The 15,632-nt window shown below is 45.9% G+C and overlaps 1 protein-coding gene across 1 annotated transcript in view; it reads right to left on the reverse strand.

The window, feature by feature from the left end:
- The window catches only part of SORCS3 (sortilin related VPS10 domain containing receptor 3), a 429,816-nt gene that overhangs the window by 45,979 nt on the left and 368,205 nt on the right, over nucleotides 1-15,632 (reverse strand). The window contains exon 15 of the mRNA XM_067537027.1: nucleotides 1,906-2,023. Coding sequence (XP_067393128.1) covers nucleotides 1,906-2,023 — 118 coding nt within the window. The remainder of the gene's footprint in view (nucleotides 1-1,905; nucleotides 2,024-15,632) is intronic.

A 15,632-nucleotide genomic window follows, 5' to 3' on the forward strand; every position in this document is an offset into this window, starting at 1 on the left:
ACCAAACCAAATCAAATCGAAACGAACAATTAAAGTCCGTATCTTTCTCATTATTATCGATGGTCCCATGGGGTGGCAAATGAGGCAGTTATATGCATTGCTTTTTATAAATACCCAGTTTTACTAGTTTGATATTATCCTGCCGGACTGTTGGGGGGGGGGAGGGGAAGCAAACAGGAAATGAAATGATGACAGAGATAAGGCTCCGTAAGAGCACCATGGGGGTAGCTATTCATTGGGGAATGCCCTTGCCTGGCTCCATTGGGGTTTGAGCGGGTTTTCAGCAGTGGCTGGAGATGAGGCTGTGGTAGAAAGACACAGAAACTGCAGCAAACCGGCCATCTGGCCCAAGCCAGAGCTGGAGATAACTAGGCTGAATGGAACTTACAAGAATTTGCAAGGGAAGATTGCAATGTTGGTAAGACCCACGCATATAGACTTTTTTTGTTTGGTGTCTCCCTCTGCTCTGCACGTTATGTAGTGTTGGGTGAATACAGAATGCTTTGTTTTGAAGTGGCTGGGGTTGAGACGCTTTAATCAGCTGCTGTCACGGGAACCTGGAGGAAAAGGGCCTTCAAGTGCCAATCACAATGGGCCCTGTCATGTTACAATGGCTGACAAGAGGCAGGAGGAGAGGGGGAGCTCAGAGATTCAGTCTAAGAGTGGTGCGGTGAAGGTAGCGAAATCCGAGGGGCACCTGAGAGGGACTAAAAGGGGTCCAACAAGTAGCTGGCCCAGAGAGATTCCCTGATGCTTTCTCCTTTCTTCATTTGACATGAGTTTTATTTGTTCTGTGTTCTGGCTCTAGTCCCCCCGGTATATTCCAGGTTCTGTGACGCTCATTTCTAATCCATCTTCCCTTGCTAATTTCATTCAGTGCACACACAGTCTCAGTGTTTGCAGTGTCACTTCAGCACCATGGAAAGGACACTGACATCACAGTGTGGTAGTCTTGCCAAGGGCTCCGACCCTACAAACAACTCCCAGAGGCACAGACTATATAAACTCCCAGTGGCTTCCCCAGGCCCTAAATAAGCCCAGTGTGATAATAAGACGGAATATTACAGAAGAGAAAGCTTATATACATATAATAAAATAATAATTTGGTCTTCTCTGTCCTCTTCCATTAAAGATCTCCCAAGAGTTTTTCAAACTCTCGTGAGATAGGTAGATACTTTTATATCCATTTTATAGATGGGGAACCTGAATCACAGAGAAGGGAAATGACTTGCCTGAGTTGGTGGTAGACCCAGAAATAGACTCCAGGTCTCTTACAATTTAACCCAAGACCATGCTTCACCTTAAATCAGCAATGAGGGGACAGCACATGCTAGTGGAATTGGACTTTTATACACTATTATATGTTTAAAAGTACACTGACATGGAGCAGGAGTTCTTTACACTTTTTCCTGGGTTCAAGACTATCAGCTGATAGAATTCCCCTATTCGCATCTCCCTAGTGACTGATCCAATAATTTTAGGTTAGTTTGTCCAACTGGGCCAGATTCCCATTTACTCTAAGGCCTCTTTATACTTCTCTGGCAGCGTAAAGGAGCCTTAACATCGGAGTTCATTACATTACAGGCCCCTATTACACTGTCAGAGTGGTAGAAAGGGACCTCAGGACAAATGAGGATGTGGCCCAGTGAGTTTTATTATGGCTTCCATGTAGTCCAAAGCACAAGTTGTGTCTAACTGAGATTGATTGCCATTCTGGAAAAGCAGCAGGAGGAACTATTTAAAAGATGTGATATCTATAAGTCAGAACCACCTCACTGACTTGACGGGAGGCTAGATCCTTCCCTCCCTGGGGAACAGAGCATGGCAGGCTTCTACCCACGGACACTCCAGGCTTGAAAGGTAGCGTTGTGCCCTAGAAAAGACTCCCCAGGGAGTCGAGAGTACCTGGTTGTGCAGGTGCCAGGTCTGGTAGTCCTCTTTGTTGCACCTCCTGCTGAAGATGGATTTGTAGTCCACTTTCACCAGCTGCCATTCCGAGCGGAGACTGAAGTGGCCAAAAATTCTGAGCATTGGAAAAGAGAGAAAGGCACACACACACGCACAATCAGTCATGGAAATACAGCACCACCATACAAAAGAATCCCCAGTGAACACAAGGATGGAAACCAACACAGAACTTGTTACAGGGGGCAAAAAACCCTGAGCCTTAACCTTCCTGGGCCTCAGTTTCCAAACATCTCCTTGTACTTCATATCCTGTTTTCTGTCCCTTTGTGTATCCTGTCTTACTAGAAAGCCAGCTCTCCAGCTCCTCCTGTATGGTTGTACAGCACCTAGCACGATGGAGTCCTGATGTTAGCTGTGGCTTTTAGACATTCCTGTCATGCAAATATTGACAATAACGAGTAAGCGTCGTTAAAGCCAGTGGAATCACTCAGGCGAACAATGTGATATGTGTGTTTACAGGATTGGGTCCTCTCTCAGTCGACGCGTTCTCACTTGTGTTAAATATTCTGATTGTACAAAAAGGAGAGAAAACTCAAATGTAAAAAAACCAAGAAATGGTTATGCAGTGACCAATGACACGAAAACAGTGACTAAAATGATGGCGGTGGGTGTGCTTAGGATATAAAAATGGCCATGCTGGGTCAGACCAATGGTCCATCTAGCCCAGTATCCTGTCTTCCCACAGTGGCCAGTGCCAGATGCTTCAAAAGGAATGAACAGAACAGGGCAATCATCAAAGGATCCATCCCCTGTCGTCCAGTTCCAGCATCTGGCAGTCATGCTTGGTAAACACCTCCTAGTTAGTTCCAGTTTTCTGGAGCGAGGTCATGTCATCTTGTTTTCGTTTTCCACGGCAGGGCAGGAACGTCCTTCTTTCTGCGATTCTTTTGAGTTCTTCCTTTCATGACGTGCCCCTGGGCTAGTGGACTTGTTGCTAGAGGCCCCAACCAACCTCAGGGTCTGATTATGCTAGGTACTGCCTAGGCCCAGGCAAGTAGTAGAAGCCAAAGAGCTCGCATTCTAAATAGACCAGACAGACACTAGGATGCAGCATACAACTGGAAACTAAGGTATGGAGACATGAGGGCCGGGATTGTCAAGAAGGCCAATGAGAATTAAATCCCAGCTTAAGTGTCTTGCCCAAGGCTATCCCAGACATCTGTACCCAGGCTGGGATTTGAACCCTGGCTTCTTGAAGACCAGCACAGTACCTTAACCATGCAGCCATCCCTCCTCATGCCCATAAAATCATGCACTTGCCTAAGTGTTTGCAACATCAGGGCCAAAGTGACGGCAAACACCTCGATGCTAAAGATTTCATGCTGCACTCCAGCATGATAAACACGAAGAGATTTTACTTGGCAGAAGCTCACATCTTTTACAAAGAAACAACTCACAACAAAACCGCCTTTAATTAATAAATAACATCAGGTATCCACACAAAAAGCTCCATTCATCTGGAATCATTCAGCTAGCTGCAGGGAACCCGCTTTTCAATCAAGCAACTACTTCTTATTCCTCACGCCAGTGGTTATTTTCTCCGTAAGAGGCGGCTTTTTCAATCAGCTGTAGCCAGGTTTCCAAAGAGGTGCATGGTGCAGGAAGATGGGGGCACGGATATCACTTGACCGCTTTAAAAGCCGTAAACAAAGCGGCAGCCTTTGTTCAATCTACATCACTTCCAAGGTTCATCTAGATGCAGATGTCACCGTATCACCTTAGCTAGAGAGTTTGTCAGAAGGAGAGGGAGGTAGTTTTCCAACACATCACACCTTTCGCCACCCTAAAATTCAACCAGGCTACTTCTGAGATTGGGAGATTTTTATATTCTTTTATATACAAAAGCAACGATGACGAAAAGGAATTGCAAGATGTTATGCTAGTCTTGCAGCGAGAGGGGAAGAAAGGAAAGCAAAGATGAAAAGAGTGCAATCCTCTAGACACAAGCATTACTAACCTACACAGCGCTGTAACCTTATGGCTGTAACCCCCAGCCTAATCTCGCCAGTATTTGTCACCCCGCCTTGCTCTGCCTGATCTTAATCTAGATTGTGAACTCCTAAGTGCTCATGGCTTTGCCTCTCCTCTGCCTGCAAAGTACTATGCGAGTTTAGAGCACTGTGGAACTGCTAATGTAGGGAGCGGTGCAGGACATAGGATTAGTGGAATGAATGGTGAAGGGCCAGACAGAGACAAAGACCCCTATTACAGGAAGCAAGGAGCACCACAACCCCCAGGGCAGTTTGGCAAGGGACTGTGCCATTGGATATATAAAGTCCCTCCACCCAGTACCTCAACATGCAGGGCAAGTGCATGTACTGCATTTTCCCTTTGAACTGTGCATTCCTATTCCTTCCTGGTCACTTCCGCAGCCCAGTGTTGTGAGTCTAAGGCTATGTACACACCGATGGCGGCAAATTCGTCAGTGAAGACCCGCTCAATCGATCCAGAAATCGATGCACTAAAACCACCCCCTCAAGTGGCATAGCGCTGCATCGCTGGGAATGCATTTCCCGTCAGCGCGGCACAGTGAAGATGCCACGCACAACGGAAGTTAAGACATCAACGGGAGTTACGCAAGCTTCTCTGTGTAGCTTGCGTAACTCCCGTCGACTGCCGGCGAATTTTCAGGTAAGTGTAGACCTAGCCTCAGTGAAAGTGGGGAGGAGAAAGCAGCTTGATTTCCGTATGCGATTGTGAGCCCCTACGCAGTTGCTGAGGAGTCTGGGTTCATCTTTGACCCTGAGGGTCATTCGTGGCACTGTGAGTGCAGCCTCTTTTAGTCAGATAGCCAGGGGAACTCTTTGGAAGCCCTCTTATTTCCTGAACTGTGTCCTCAAGCCATGGGGTAAGGGTTTGGTGATTGTATTACCTACGGCCTAATAAACCCGTAGAGAGACTTACCATCTTAGCCCACATGCGAGTCTTTGGGGCTGTCCTGAACCCAGTCAGCCAAGCTGCTTATTGCTGCTACAAAAGACACGTTGTCACAGGTCAACAAGGGCCACTACAAAGTCCACGTCCCAACAGGACGTTACATTTTACTCTTGCTGTATCAGGTCACGTGACTGGGGAAACTCCTGGGTATTAGCGTGGACACTGTTGAATCTGGAAGTAGGGTTTTACCCTGTTAGGTTATATTTATCGTGTTTAGTACAATTTTGCTGTTGACTATATTGTGTGTTTGTGTTGTTTCTTGGGAATCTCCAACTATCTCGCATGCAAATGGGGGTTGCCCTATGGCTAGAATTTCCCTTCCAAGCTGCCCTGGTGACCCCCGCCAGGAAGGAGCGAGGGGGGTGGGGCACCACCAAATAATGAATTAGAAGCAGGATCCAGATGATCCCAGGCCTGTCGGTCACAACCTGCATGGAGACTGGCACTAAAAGAGGGAGGCGGGTGGACAGGAACGCTACAGCATCATCAACAGAGAAAGAAACATTTACTAGAACCCAGCAGACAACACGGCAAGAGAAACTAAGGAAGAGTGACTGGCCAGCACTGTCGCTGTCTCAAGATGAGCCTCTGGGGTCTCCCTCTGCACTAACATTAGTGGACTGCACAGCGGGGAAAGCAGAAGGCTACTTTGACCTTCCATCAGCAACAAAACTCACCAGAGCCACTTGCTTTTTGAACAAAAAGAAAAACATCGAAATGCTTGCATGGTAATGATAATTTATGGGGAAAAAACCAAGGTTTCCTAAGAGGAAGGGAGCGTATTAGCATTCCAAAAGCACAAAGCATTAGCTACTCTTTAATTAAATGATTTCAAAGAAGATCTTTGTCTGTAATTGCTCTAATTTAGATGGAAACAATACGACACTAAATGTAATTAGAGCAATATGAACTGTAAGGGATGTTCTCCTCTGTGCGGCTGAGATGTTTCTGGGTCACCTGATTCTTATAAGAAGTGCTTTGTTTTTTTTAATCAAAAGCTTCTTAATGCTGAGAAACTATCATGATCCAGCCTTTGGTGTTAAAAGCTGCAAGCAGGCAAGCAAAGCTGTTGTATCTGCGCATTGGAAATGCATTCACCAATAATATGTCCCACCAAGATGCTTATAGCCCTTTTCTGATGTACAAACCCCATCGACATGGGGAAGGCTCCACTTCTAGGTACACTTGGCCCTGCCTCAGCATGGGGTGATGGACTAGATGACCTCTTGAAGTCCCTTCCAGCCCTGTGATTCATTTGAAGATAGACAGCATGAACTTCTTTAAGAGTAATCAAATGTAATGAAGGAAAAGGAATTGTAGAAGACTATCAAAAGAATACATTCCCAAGGGAAGTGGGGAAAGCCGCATCCTTGTGGGACATGTGAAACTTGGCTCAAGAAAACATTGTGGGGAACAGTCCATGTCCTGGCAGGGGATGCAGTGGGTGACTGCCCATACTAGGTCCTTTAGAACACATGGTTCTGTAGGGGGTTCAAAAAAATATCTCAACCAGGGCTGAGAAAGCCTAGGCATTTATTTTAAAGTGTGGTTATGGTCAGGAAAGCAACCCCGGCACTGGGACGAGGTTTAAAGGTGCTCTGGTATGTAAGGGGTTAGCAGCTACTTGTCTATCATGTGGCTGATCTGGATGGGGTTATAAAAGGAGGGCAGTAACAGGAGTATGGGAGGTTATCATTAGGGAAAGGACACTTCCTCTCCTCTCCCAGTTGGCTGACACTGGAAAGGCCCCAGTAGTTGGAGTTGATTTGTTCTGGTTATGAGTCTGTATTTTTGGAAATAAAGCAAGGCCCGAGAAAGGGATATGAAGAGACATGTAGCTGGGAGTTTATTTTTCTGTCTGGGAGGTTTGTACTCTAAGTTACATGCACTTTTCCATTCAACATAACAGCTCCATGTGTGTCTCCATGTGTGTCTGTCTCTTATCTGGTTACTTTACTCACTAAATTAGGGAGTTGGGTTTTTTGTTTGTTTTTTCCCTAAACATTACTATCTGCAATACAGATAAAGCAGAACGAGGTGAACTCTTAAGTCTGTCTCACACATCCTCAGTTGCCAATCAGGATGTAACCACAGGGCCTTAATTGCTAGCTGTATTGGAAGAAGATGAAAGACGAGAGCTTGGTTTTCAAGATCCTACTTTGGAAAGTCAATATGAAAAGCCATCTTTAGATTTCCCATCTGAGCAGGTTTTATCTGGATGTCATTGAGAAGCAATAAATATGAGAGCCCAGATGGCATGTAGACAGAGTCACTTTTCTAACTAAGTACACTTTAACAAGCATTCTCCATTCTGGGCCATAAAACGATAATTTACTGTCCATAGACATGACAGATTTAATTTCCATTCCTCAAAGTAAACAGTTAAATTTCGTGTGGATTCCCAGCTAACACAAGAGCATCTTCTCAAGCACCTTCATACTGAGCTCTTAGTTAAGCCATTGCTAAGGAACCACAAAGCCCATCCCAATCCCTTCTGTTACAGAAATGAGGTTATGCTTTTATTGTGGGGCTGGATGTCATTAATTTGCGAGCAAATTATTAGAAACCTGGAAAACAGTTCTGAAACGCCTGCAGATTTACGATGCAGTCATTTCTGAAAAGGTCAGCGACAACGCTGCTATAATTAAATCTTCCATTAATTTTTTAAATACACAACAACTTACAAATGCAGTATAAATTGACCAGATGACCTTGCAGGAAATTATTTAGAGCGCTCTTTCATGTTGTACAATCATCTAGCAGTCCAGGGAATTGCATTTCCTCTCCCTCCTTGTTTTAATTTATGATGCAGTTTCAAGTCCGTTGTGTGGCAACATTTAAGAATGACAGATCAGGCCTGGGACTTGGATGATTTTGGGGTTACGGAATACCTAGTTTTGGCCCTCCAGGACATTGATTCAAAGCCCACCCTGGCTTGGTAGTGAGAAAAAGTTCTAACGACGTTACAGCCAGTGAGTTACCTAGACAAATGAAGTTAGTCTGGGTCCATTGATGCAGACAGTCTCAGAAGAGAAGCCAATGGCTACCCAGGCATGGAAAAGCAAGTGTCTCCTCTGTCCTAAAACAAGCCCCTTTATATCATGTTTGAAGTAACCTGGTAGTGCAATATACAGGGCAAATGTGTGGCTGCTGTCTGCATTTGGTGGGACCTGTTCCGTGGATTACATAAAGGACTTTGATCTCCAGAGCTGTCAATCTAACTCATAATGGAAGCTAAAGGTTTTGGTGCGTTAGCAATGCCTCATATCTTTGACTGTTTTACAGATCCCTCATTGGTAATACAGGGTTCTGTGGAGCATGAAGATGCAAAGTGGCCAGTGAATGCTAAGAACATCTCGCAGATGCTCTGTCCTCACAGCGACAGCCATCCTCTTCGTTCGTTCCACAAATATTAGTACTTTCCTTCAAAGGTTAACCTCAAGGTTAGCGAGATAACAATTGGGCTCACTATGTTTCTTGCATAGGCCCCCTTACAGTCCCCTCGGAAGTGAGACTTTGTCAGGATTTGGCCCCATACAACATCTGGTGTATTCACAAAGCACTTGGATGTTTAATTTTTTTCTATCAATACATTAACTAAAGGCCGGAGAATTTCACCAAGTTTCCTCCACAATGAGCCCAATGACTTCTGAGCAAATAAATCAAAACACCAACACTCACACCCAGAATGCAGTGTGTGTTAACATGACAAAATCTTGACCTGGTGTCACGTGAGCCTAAAAAGTCTGTGGCAAAGAGGGACTGGCTCTTGAATGCAGGCTTAGCATTTAGGGCTGAACACAGGCAAGCAACGGCAGAACAATTGCAAACTGAGGCACTGGCATTAGCTTCTATGAACGGAGAGCCAGTGCGGAACCGTTCCCCATGAATGAAACATGAATGAAACATAAATTATGACTTGAAGACAACCAAATGGGCTGTGTAACCTTCTGATTGTTTTTTATTAGGGTTTAGATGGAATTGGGGTTAAAGGAGGTCATCAGTTACACAGAAACTGGATGGAATGAGAGTGAACCAAAGAACCAGAACCTAATTGAAAGAGACAAAGGCCAGTAATTAGGGAGAGTGGCAGAGAAGCCCGAGTTGTATTATCTAATGATTGGCAAGATGAGGCATGCAGTGAGAGAGTGGGAAAGAAGGGGACATAAAAGATGAAAGATGACAGTTTAAAGGAAGGCAATTGCTGATGAAACACACTCTATCATTTTCTTCCAAACAATAAATAGGGTCTTTAAAAGCCATTTTGAAGCTTTTTAATTCAGTTCATTTCACCCGACCACTGGGCCAGAGACGGCTGGTTCAGGGCAACTGGATGATATATGTCAAGGCTGCCTGCGCGTCAGTCTGCGGGTGGGAAAAGATGAGAAGGAATGGCAATCATCTTTGGAAAGGGGGAGACAAAGACATGGAAGGGGTGCGGAGACCGAAAATGTTTTTACCAAATCCAAATAGATTGTCCATTCACAAAGGAATGGGGCCAGATCCTCTGCTGGTGCAAATAAGCATAGCTCCAGCAACGTCAATAAAGCTACCCTAATTTATCCACGCTGTGGATCTGGCCCATGGTGTCAAGAACAATCTCACAACTGGACCTCCATTTTTATATATATAAAATACGTTGGTCAGCTCCATCTAATACTTCCTCTTAGAGATGGCAAAGCACCAGCCAGTCTGGGTTTCAGAGCTATTCAGATCCAGGATTTTGGTTTAGTCCACTATAAAGGGGGTTGGCTGCAAAATTCGGATCTGGGTTCAGTTTTCAAACCCCAGAAAACCCTGGAATGGTGTCTGGGCCCATTCCTATATCCATGCGTGCTCTCCATCAAAAGGAGTTATCCAGCAGTTTGTCTTCACAAAAACACTGTCAAAAGCAACAACCCTGGAATAACAAAGGCGAGAAGCAAGATATGAGAGGAAAAAGAGAGATTTGGGGATAGAAACTGGTCTCAGCACCGTTATTAACACCAGAAGGAAATAAAATAAAAATGTCACAAAATACCGTGTGTTGTTCTTTTAAAACAACACACCCACCCTCTGCCTAGACTTTGTAACTCTTCTGGACACAGGCAACAGCAGCATAAGTTCTGGAATGTCAGTCATTAAAAGCTGTTGGCAAACACTGGGATTCACAGCCATTATTTCAACTCAGCTGGGCTTGTGAGTAAGACACTGGTCTAGCACAAAGGAGATCTAGAGTCAAGTCTCGGCTCTATAGCAAAACGCCCTGTGTCAAGTCACTTAATCCCTCAGTGGGGGACATAGATCAGCCTCCATGTCGTGCTCCCCATCTGTATCCAGCCTGGGCCAGGGAAACTAGTGATCCAACCAGCGGACCAAATTCAGTGATGAATCCTCGTCACGTGCTACCTGGGTTTGTTGGGCATACGCTAAGAAGAAGGATCCCTCAGTTTCTCACCTGTAAAATGGGATAATACTCCTTCCTTTTGCTGTCTTGTCCATTTAGTTTGCACGCTCTTCGGGACAGTGACTATGCCTTACTATGTATACTAGAGTCAGGCACCGGTATGGGCTGGGGCCTTGAAGGAACTGCAATTATACAAATAACGAGATGGCCTCCTCATCAGCAAGCTTCATAGACAGTGCTTGACCGAATGTTCATGGAGGGGGACACCACTACCCCTAACAGGTCAGAAGTGGGGTCTGGCGGAGGTGATGGAGTGAGAGGGGAAATCCCACCACCCAATGCCATAGAGTTTCTGTGACGCTAGAGAAGATCCAAGCTCCGAATGCTGTCAGTATAGCCCCTTTCACCAGTGCCTTAGTCTGTTTAAGAAATGGCCACACGATTACTCATCAGTTCAACGGGCACATTTTTTAAAGTGCTGGCGTGAGAGCCAAAAATGCTGCAAATTACATGGTGAGACACGATCCTCGAGCTAGCGCGCGACGCCAAGTGCAATTAGCGAGTAATCTGCAGAACGTGTAATTACGAGGCGGCTCTACCACTCAAGCTGGATTTATGGATTAGTCGCACGGCCACACGTGCAAAAGGGGAGAGGGGGATAAAAAATTAAGCGATATCAAAATAAGAGTTTACTGAATAACAAATCCAGGCTTTTCAAATCCGATTTTCCAAAAAAATTATTTCCGATGTTTCCAAACCACGTTCCATGGCATTTTTATGTTCATTGTGTTCATTTTTAATGCTGGTTTTCAGAAGCGCTTTCTTTCTTTTTTTCCTTTGCGGTGCTCGTGAAAGGCAACTGGTCTCACAGCCTTGAAGACTCAAGTCCCCTTTCTTCCCCAGAACAGGTACTGCACATACAGCAGCTGTGGGAGTTTCTCCACGCCACATCACTAATGGGTCTCAGGCTCTGTGCTGCAGGTACGGCCCCCCCAAGGAAAGCAGCGTAACTCAGTCGCTTCGGCCCACTCTTCCCTTCATGTCTCTGCAGAGATGCCCAGCCAGTGTGTCAGCCACCTGTTGTGGGGGAAGCCGCTGGTCTGAGATCCTTCCACTATGCACCTAACACAGGCCATCAAATAGACGGTTCCTGATCTGCAGAGCTAGGTTATTAGCGACAAGCCCCGCTGCTGGGCAATGGACTGTCTCTTAGCTGGCACACATAGGGTGAACTTTCTGTCCAGCAAAGCACAGCTGAGCAGGCTCCTGAGCCCCACAAATGCCCAGCTGACACTCCGCACCGCACAGGGACATGTCCTGCTGCAGCAGACGAGCTGCCGCTGCCATGTAAGCTGGTGGCCAGACCCACCAACTGGGGGAAGTGAAATCACGCTCCCGAAAACTCCCCCTGTTCCAGTTCCTGTGCTCAGGACTTTTCTTTAGCCACTTGGACACAATGATTCAGAACAACACAACTCAGGGCTGGTCCACACCACGCAGTGAGGTCGACATAAGACAGTTTATGGTGAGCTATTTACGTCAGTGTCTGCACTACAGCCTTCCTCCTGCCGATATAAGTGCCCTACTATACCGACATCATAACCACCTCCGCAAGAGATGTAAGGCTTATGTCGGTGTAGTGAGGGCGACGCAGTGTCTGTGTGGACACAGCATCCCTTACATGGACTGCAGGAGCCATGAAATTGACCGGAAAGCCATTCACAGCTACAGCCCAGCTGCACCCCTCCTCTCCTGGAGAACTGGGTGGCTGGACCCTGGGCAGCTTCCGGCAGGGAACCAGGGAGGGGAGAAACCCAGAGCGGAGGGAGTTGGCAGCCGGCTGGGAGCCTGTGGGGCAGCCGGGCTCCCAGCAGGGAGCTGCCAGTGGAGCTGAGTCCAGGCTCTCAGCTTCCCTCACTGCCCCTCCTAGGTTAGAGGAAGAACTCCTGGGTGAGGACCTGCATCACAGAGCCAAGGAAGGTCGTGTGGATATGAGCTACCGCAGTAATTACTGTGGTGGTTGTAAGTCGACCTAATACAGGTTGACTTAGGTTCCTAGTATAGACATACCCTCAGCACTGTCTTTGCCACCCCAGCAGGGCCTCTTCCCAAGGGCTTCACAGCCCTCCCCCACTCAGGCTCCTTCCCTATTGCTCCTCCTTGCTTTGAGGGGTGCAATGAGCCCCCCTTCCCTAGATCTCCCCTGTCTGCTCCTGTGCCTCAAAGGCGGGACGCCAAGTGGATAAACACTAGACTGGGATTTGGGCAGACTTGGGGTCTAGTCGCAGTTTGGTGACTAGGTGACCTTCAGCAAGTCATTTTGCCGCTCTGTGCCTCAGTTTCCCCAGATGTAAAATGGGGTCTTGCCCCTGACCTCCTCTGTGAAGTGCTTTGAGGCTGACTGCTGAGAAGCGCTGTAGAAGAACTGGGATGACAATCATTGTTATATATGATTTTCCTGTAGGGCACATGACTAGGACCAAACACATGATCTGCAAAGAGAGCTCCCACCTTAAAGGGCCAGAACAGGTGCACTGGGTTATGCCACAAGGCCCAATGCTCTCTGCTAGAGGATTGCCAAATATAGCAAATCTTCTGCTCCTCCTAGAAACTCCTCTGGGGTCCCGCCCGCCCTCGTTCTGTCTCTCCTTTCCTCAGACGCAATAAATAAATGCTTTATTGCTCGAGACCGATAATTCCAAGGAGCAGAAGTTGTCCTCACCTGATTAGCCTATTTAAATGATATAGAAGGGCTGCCTGCACGACATGCATAATCAATACCATGCGTTTGCAGGCTAAATGGCTGAATTCATGCAGTGAGCCACAGGTTTAACAATTATACAATTGCTGGAGGAGAAAAAAAAAAATGGAGGTAGGAGACTGGTTAAATTAATGACCATTAATAACTTTTGTAGTCGTGAAATCTAGAAAAAATGATACAGCCAATCAATGTCATACTTCTGGGTATAGGCTATCAGGAACGGGGATAGAATAGGAACCCACGCATACACACTCATTTTCTAGCATGGCGTAAAAGTAACTATTGGGATTAGTGAGATGCTCATTTTCCTCTGAAGCCTCCAGTACAGGGTTTTTTCAGAGGTGGTTCGAAACCAGATCAGATGGTCCAGTGGGTTTATGATAAAGGCCAACATCTCAAAAAATCTTTGCTTCCCTAACTCAACATTCTTATTTTCGGTCTTTGTTCTCCAGCCAAGTTATATCGTCTTGATGCACGGTTTTTTGTGTGTTGGTTTCTTTCCCTTTCTTTCATTCCAGTACGACTTCGCTGTTTTCTTGTAACTCATTTTGATTCCACATCACCTAGCTGAAGAGTAGTCAATATATGGACACATTTTACATGAAAGACCTTTGCATCTCTTTGCTTCTCTCCCTTTGAAGACTTCAACTGTATTTTCTGTTATGCCCTCAGAGCAGTCCACAGCTGCCTGCTGCAGTTTTCATAGTATCATAACCAGAGGATTGTGCAGTGAAATGAGAAGGATAAACTTCATAATATTGCAGGCAAAAACCCACTTTAGAAACTAGTCCATAGCTAATAACAAAGCCAGTTGCATTTCAAAGAGATCATGCAGTTGTAAAGGAGACTCCAAGTCAGATAGGAAGGAAAACTTCACGGCTGGATAAAATTAGTCTGAGGAAAAAACCCCGGAGCCTTTTCTGCGTAACACCACTAGATAAGTTGGATAAACAGAGTTTTGAGGCAATCTACCGATCTACACAGTGCTTTCTCCTTCCAAAATAATGGCGTTTTTACTAGACTTGAGAGCTTATGACAATCTGCCTGGTGGACGAGCTTTAAGCCCCCTGAAAGCAACGGATGGGAGTATAAGAGCTCAGAGCTCCATAAACCCGCAAGCCCACACATACGTTTTCCCTTCACTAAGTTGTATGCTGGACGCCACCAACTACATTTCATCTTCTACAAATCTAGGGTAAAAGTATAGCACCAGAGCACTTTTCCCCTGGATTCCCTCTCCTGTTTTATTTCTCGCCTCTGTTCAGCAGCAGCAATGACTGAACATCTTCATAAGAGACAGATAAGATGGGTGTGGCAATATCTGTTAGTGGACCGAAGTCTGTTGGTGAGAGTTGTCCAATAAAAGATATTACTTCACCGTCTCGTCTCGCTCATATCCTGGGACCGACATTGCTACAGCTCCCACTGCATACATCTTCATAAAAGGCTTTTCAAGAATTTTGGTCCACTGGATAGGAACTGTTCAGAGCTTTCAGCGCCTGTACTGGAGTCAGACCTGGGGAACCTAGACATGGCAGACACCAGTATAGACTCATAGACTTTAAGGTCAGAAGGGACCATTATGATCATATAGTCTGATCTCCTGCACACAATGCAGGCCACAGAACATCACCTACCCACTCCTGTAATAGACCCCTCACCTATGACTGAGTTATTGAAGTCCTCAAATAATGTTATTGAAGTCTTCAAATAATCTCCAACTCCCAAAGCCATGCAGTACTCCGTGAATGCTCCCTTTATCTGCTTCATCTTCTCCTGGGCCTCCACCACACCTCGCCACTGTTCTTTGCTATCCTCTCTCCCCCATGAAACGTGTGATGTGCTGCTGAGATTTTAACAAGGGGTTCCTGCAACATATGCCCATGTTCTCCCAGTTAAAGCTGCAGGTGCTTGGGAAAAAAAGATGATGGAATGGGAGCTATTCTTTGATTTTCCCACGTTAACAGAACCACCTTGTATCTGTAGCTAAGGAGGGAGGCAGCAGCAGTGCATCTGCTGGAAAAATGTTAATATTTAGTGCTCCTACTAAGCATGCTGATGTACCATGCAGCATTCAAGAACTGCAGTTTCAAAGGCGGACTCGAGTGCGTGTGTGAAGATCTTATAGGGAAGGGTCAGCAAACTCTTAGCCCAAGAAGTGAACTAGCAGCCATAACGCTAACGAGACAAAACCCTTCTCTGGTCTCATGAGTGACCATTTTCGATTGTAAGCACTTTGGGGAAGAGATGATCTTCCTTTTGCAGAATATTAAGTGTAACAGGGGGCAGCGCAGTCCAATGGAGAGAGGAGTGGCCCTCTGAAGATGTGGATTCTGCTCCTAGGTACATGATCTTCGGCAAGTCACTTTACCACTCTGAGCCTCAGTTTCCCTGTCTGGCTCATCAACACACAGGGTTTGTACTGCTATAACTATAGATTAGAAATCAATACAACCTGCTAGTAGAGGCCCAGTTAGACTAGTTAGTATACAGGTTCTTATACTGGTACAGAATTTTTCCCATATCTTTATATCAGTATAACGGTGCCCACACTCTGAGTTTTACCGATTTAAATATATTG

The sequence above is a fragment of the Emydura macquarii genome, unplaced genomic scaffold, assembly GCF_026122565.2.
Source record: "Emydura macquarii macquarii isolate MOO-44397 ecotype Brisbane River unplaced genomic scaffold, CSIRO-AGI_Emac_v2 contig_3692, whole genome shotgun sequence".
NCBI lineage: Eukaryota > Metazoa > Chordata > Testudines > Chelidae > Emydura > Emydura macquarii.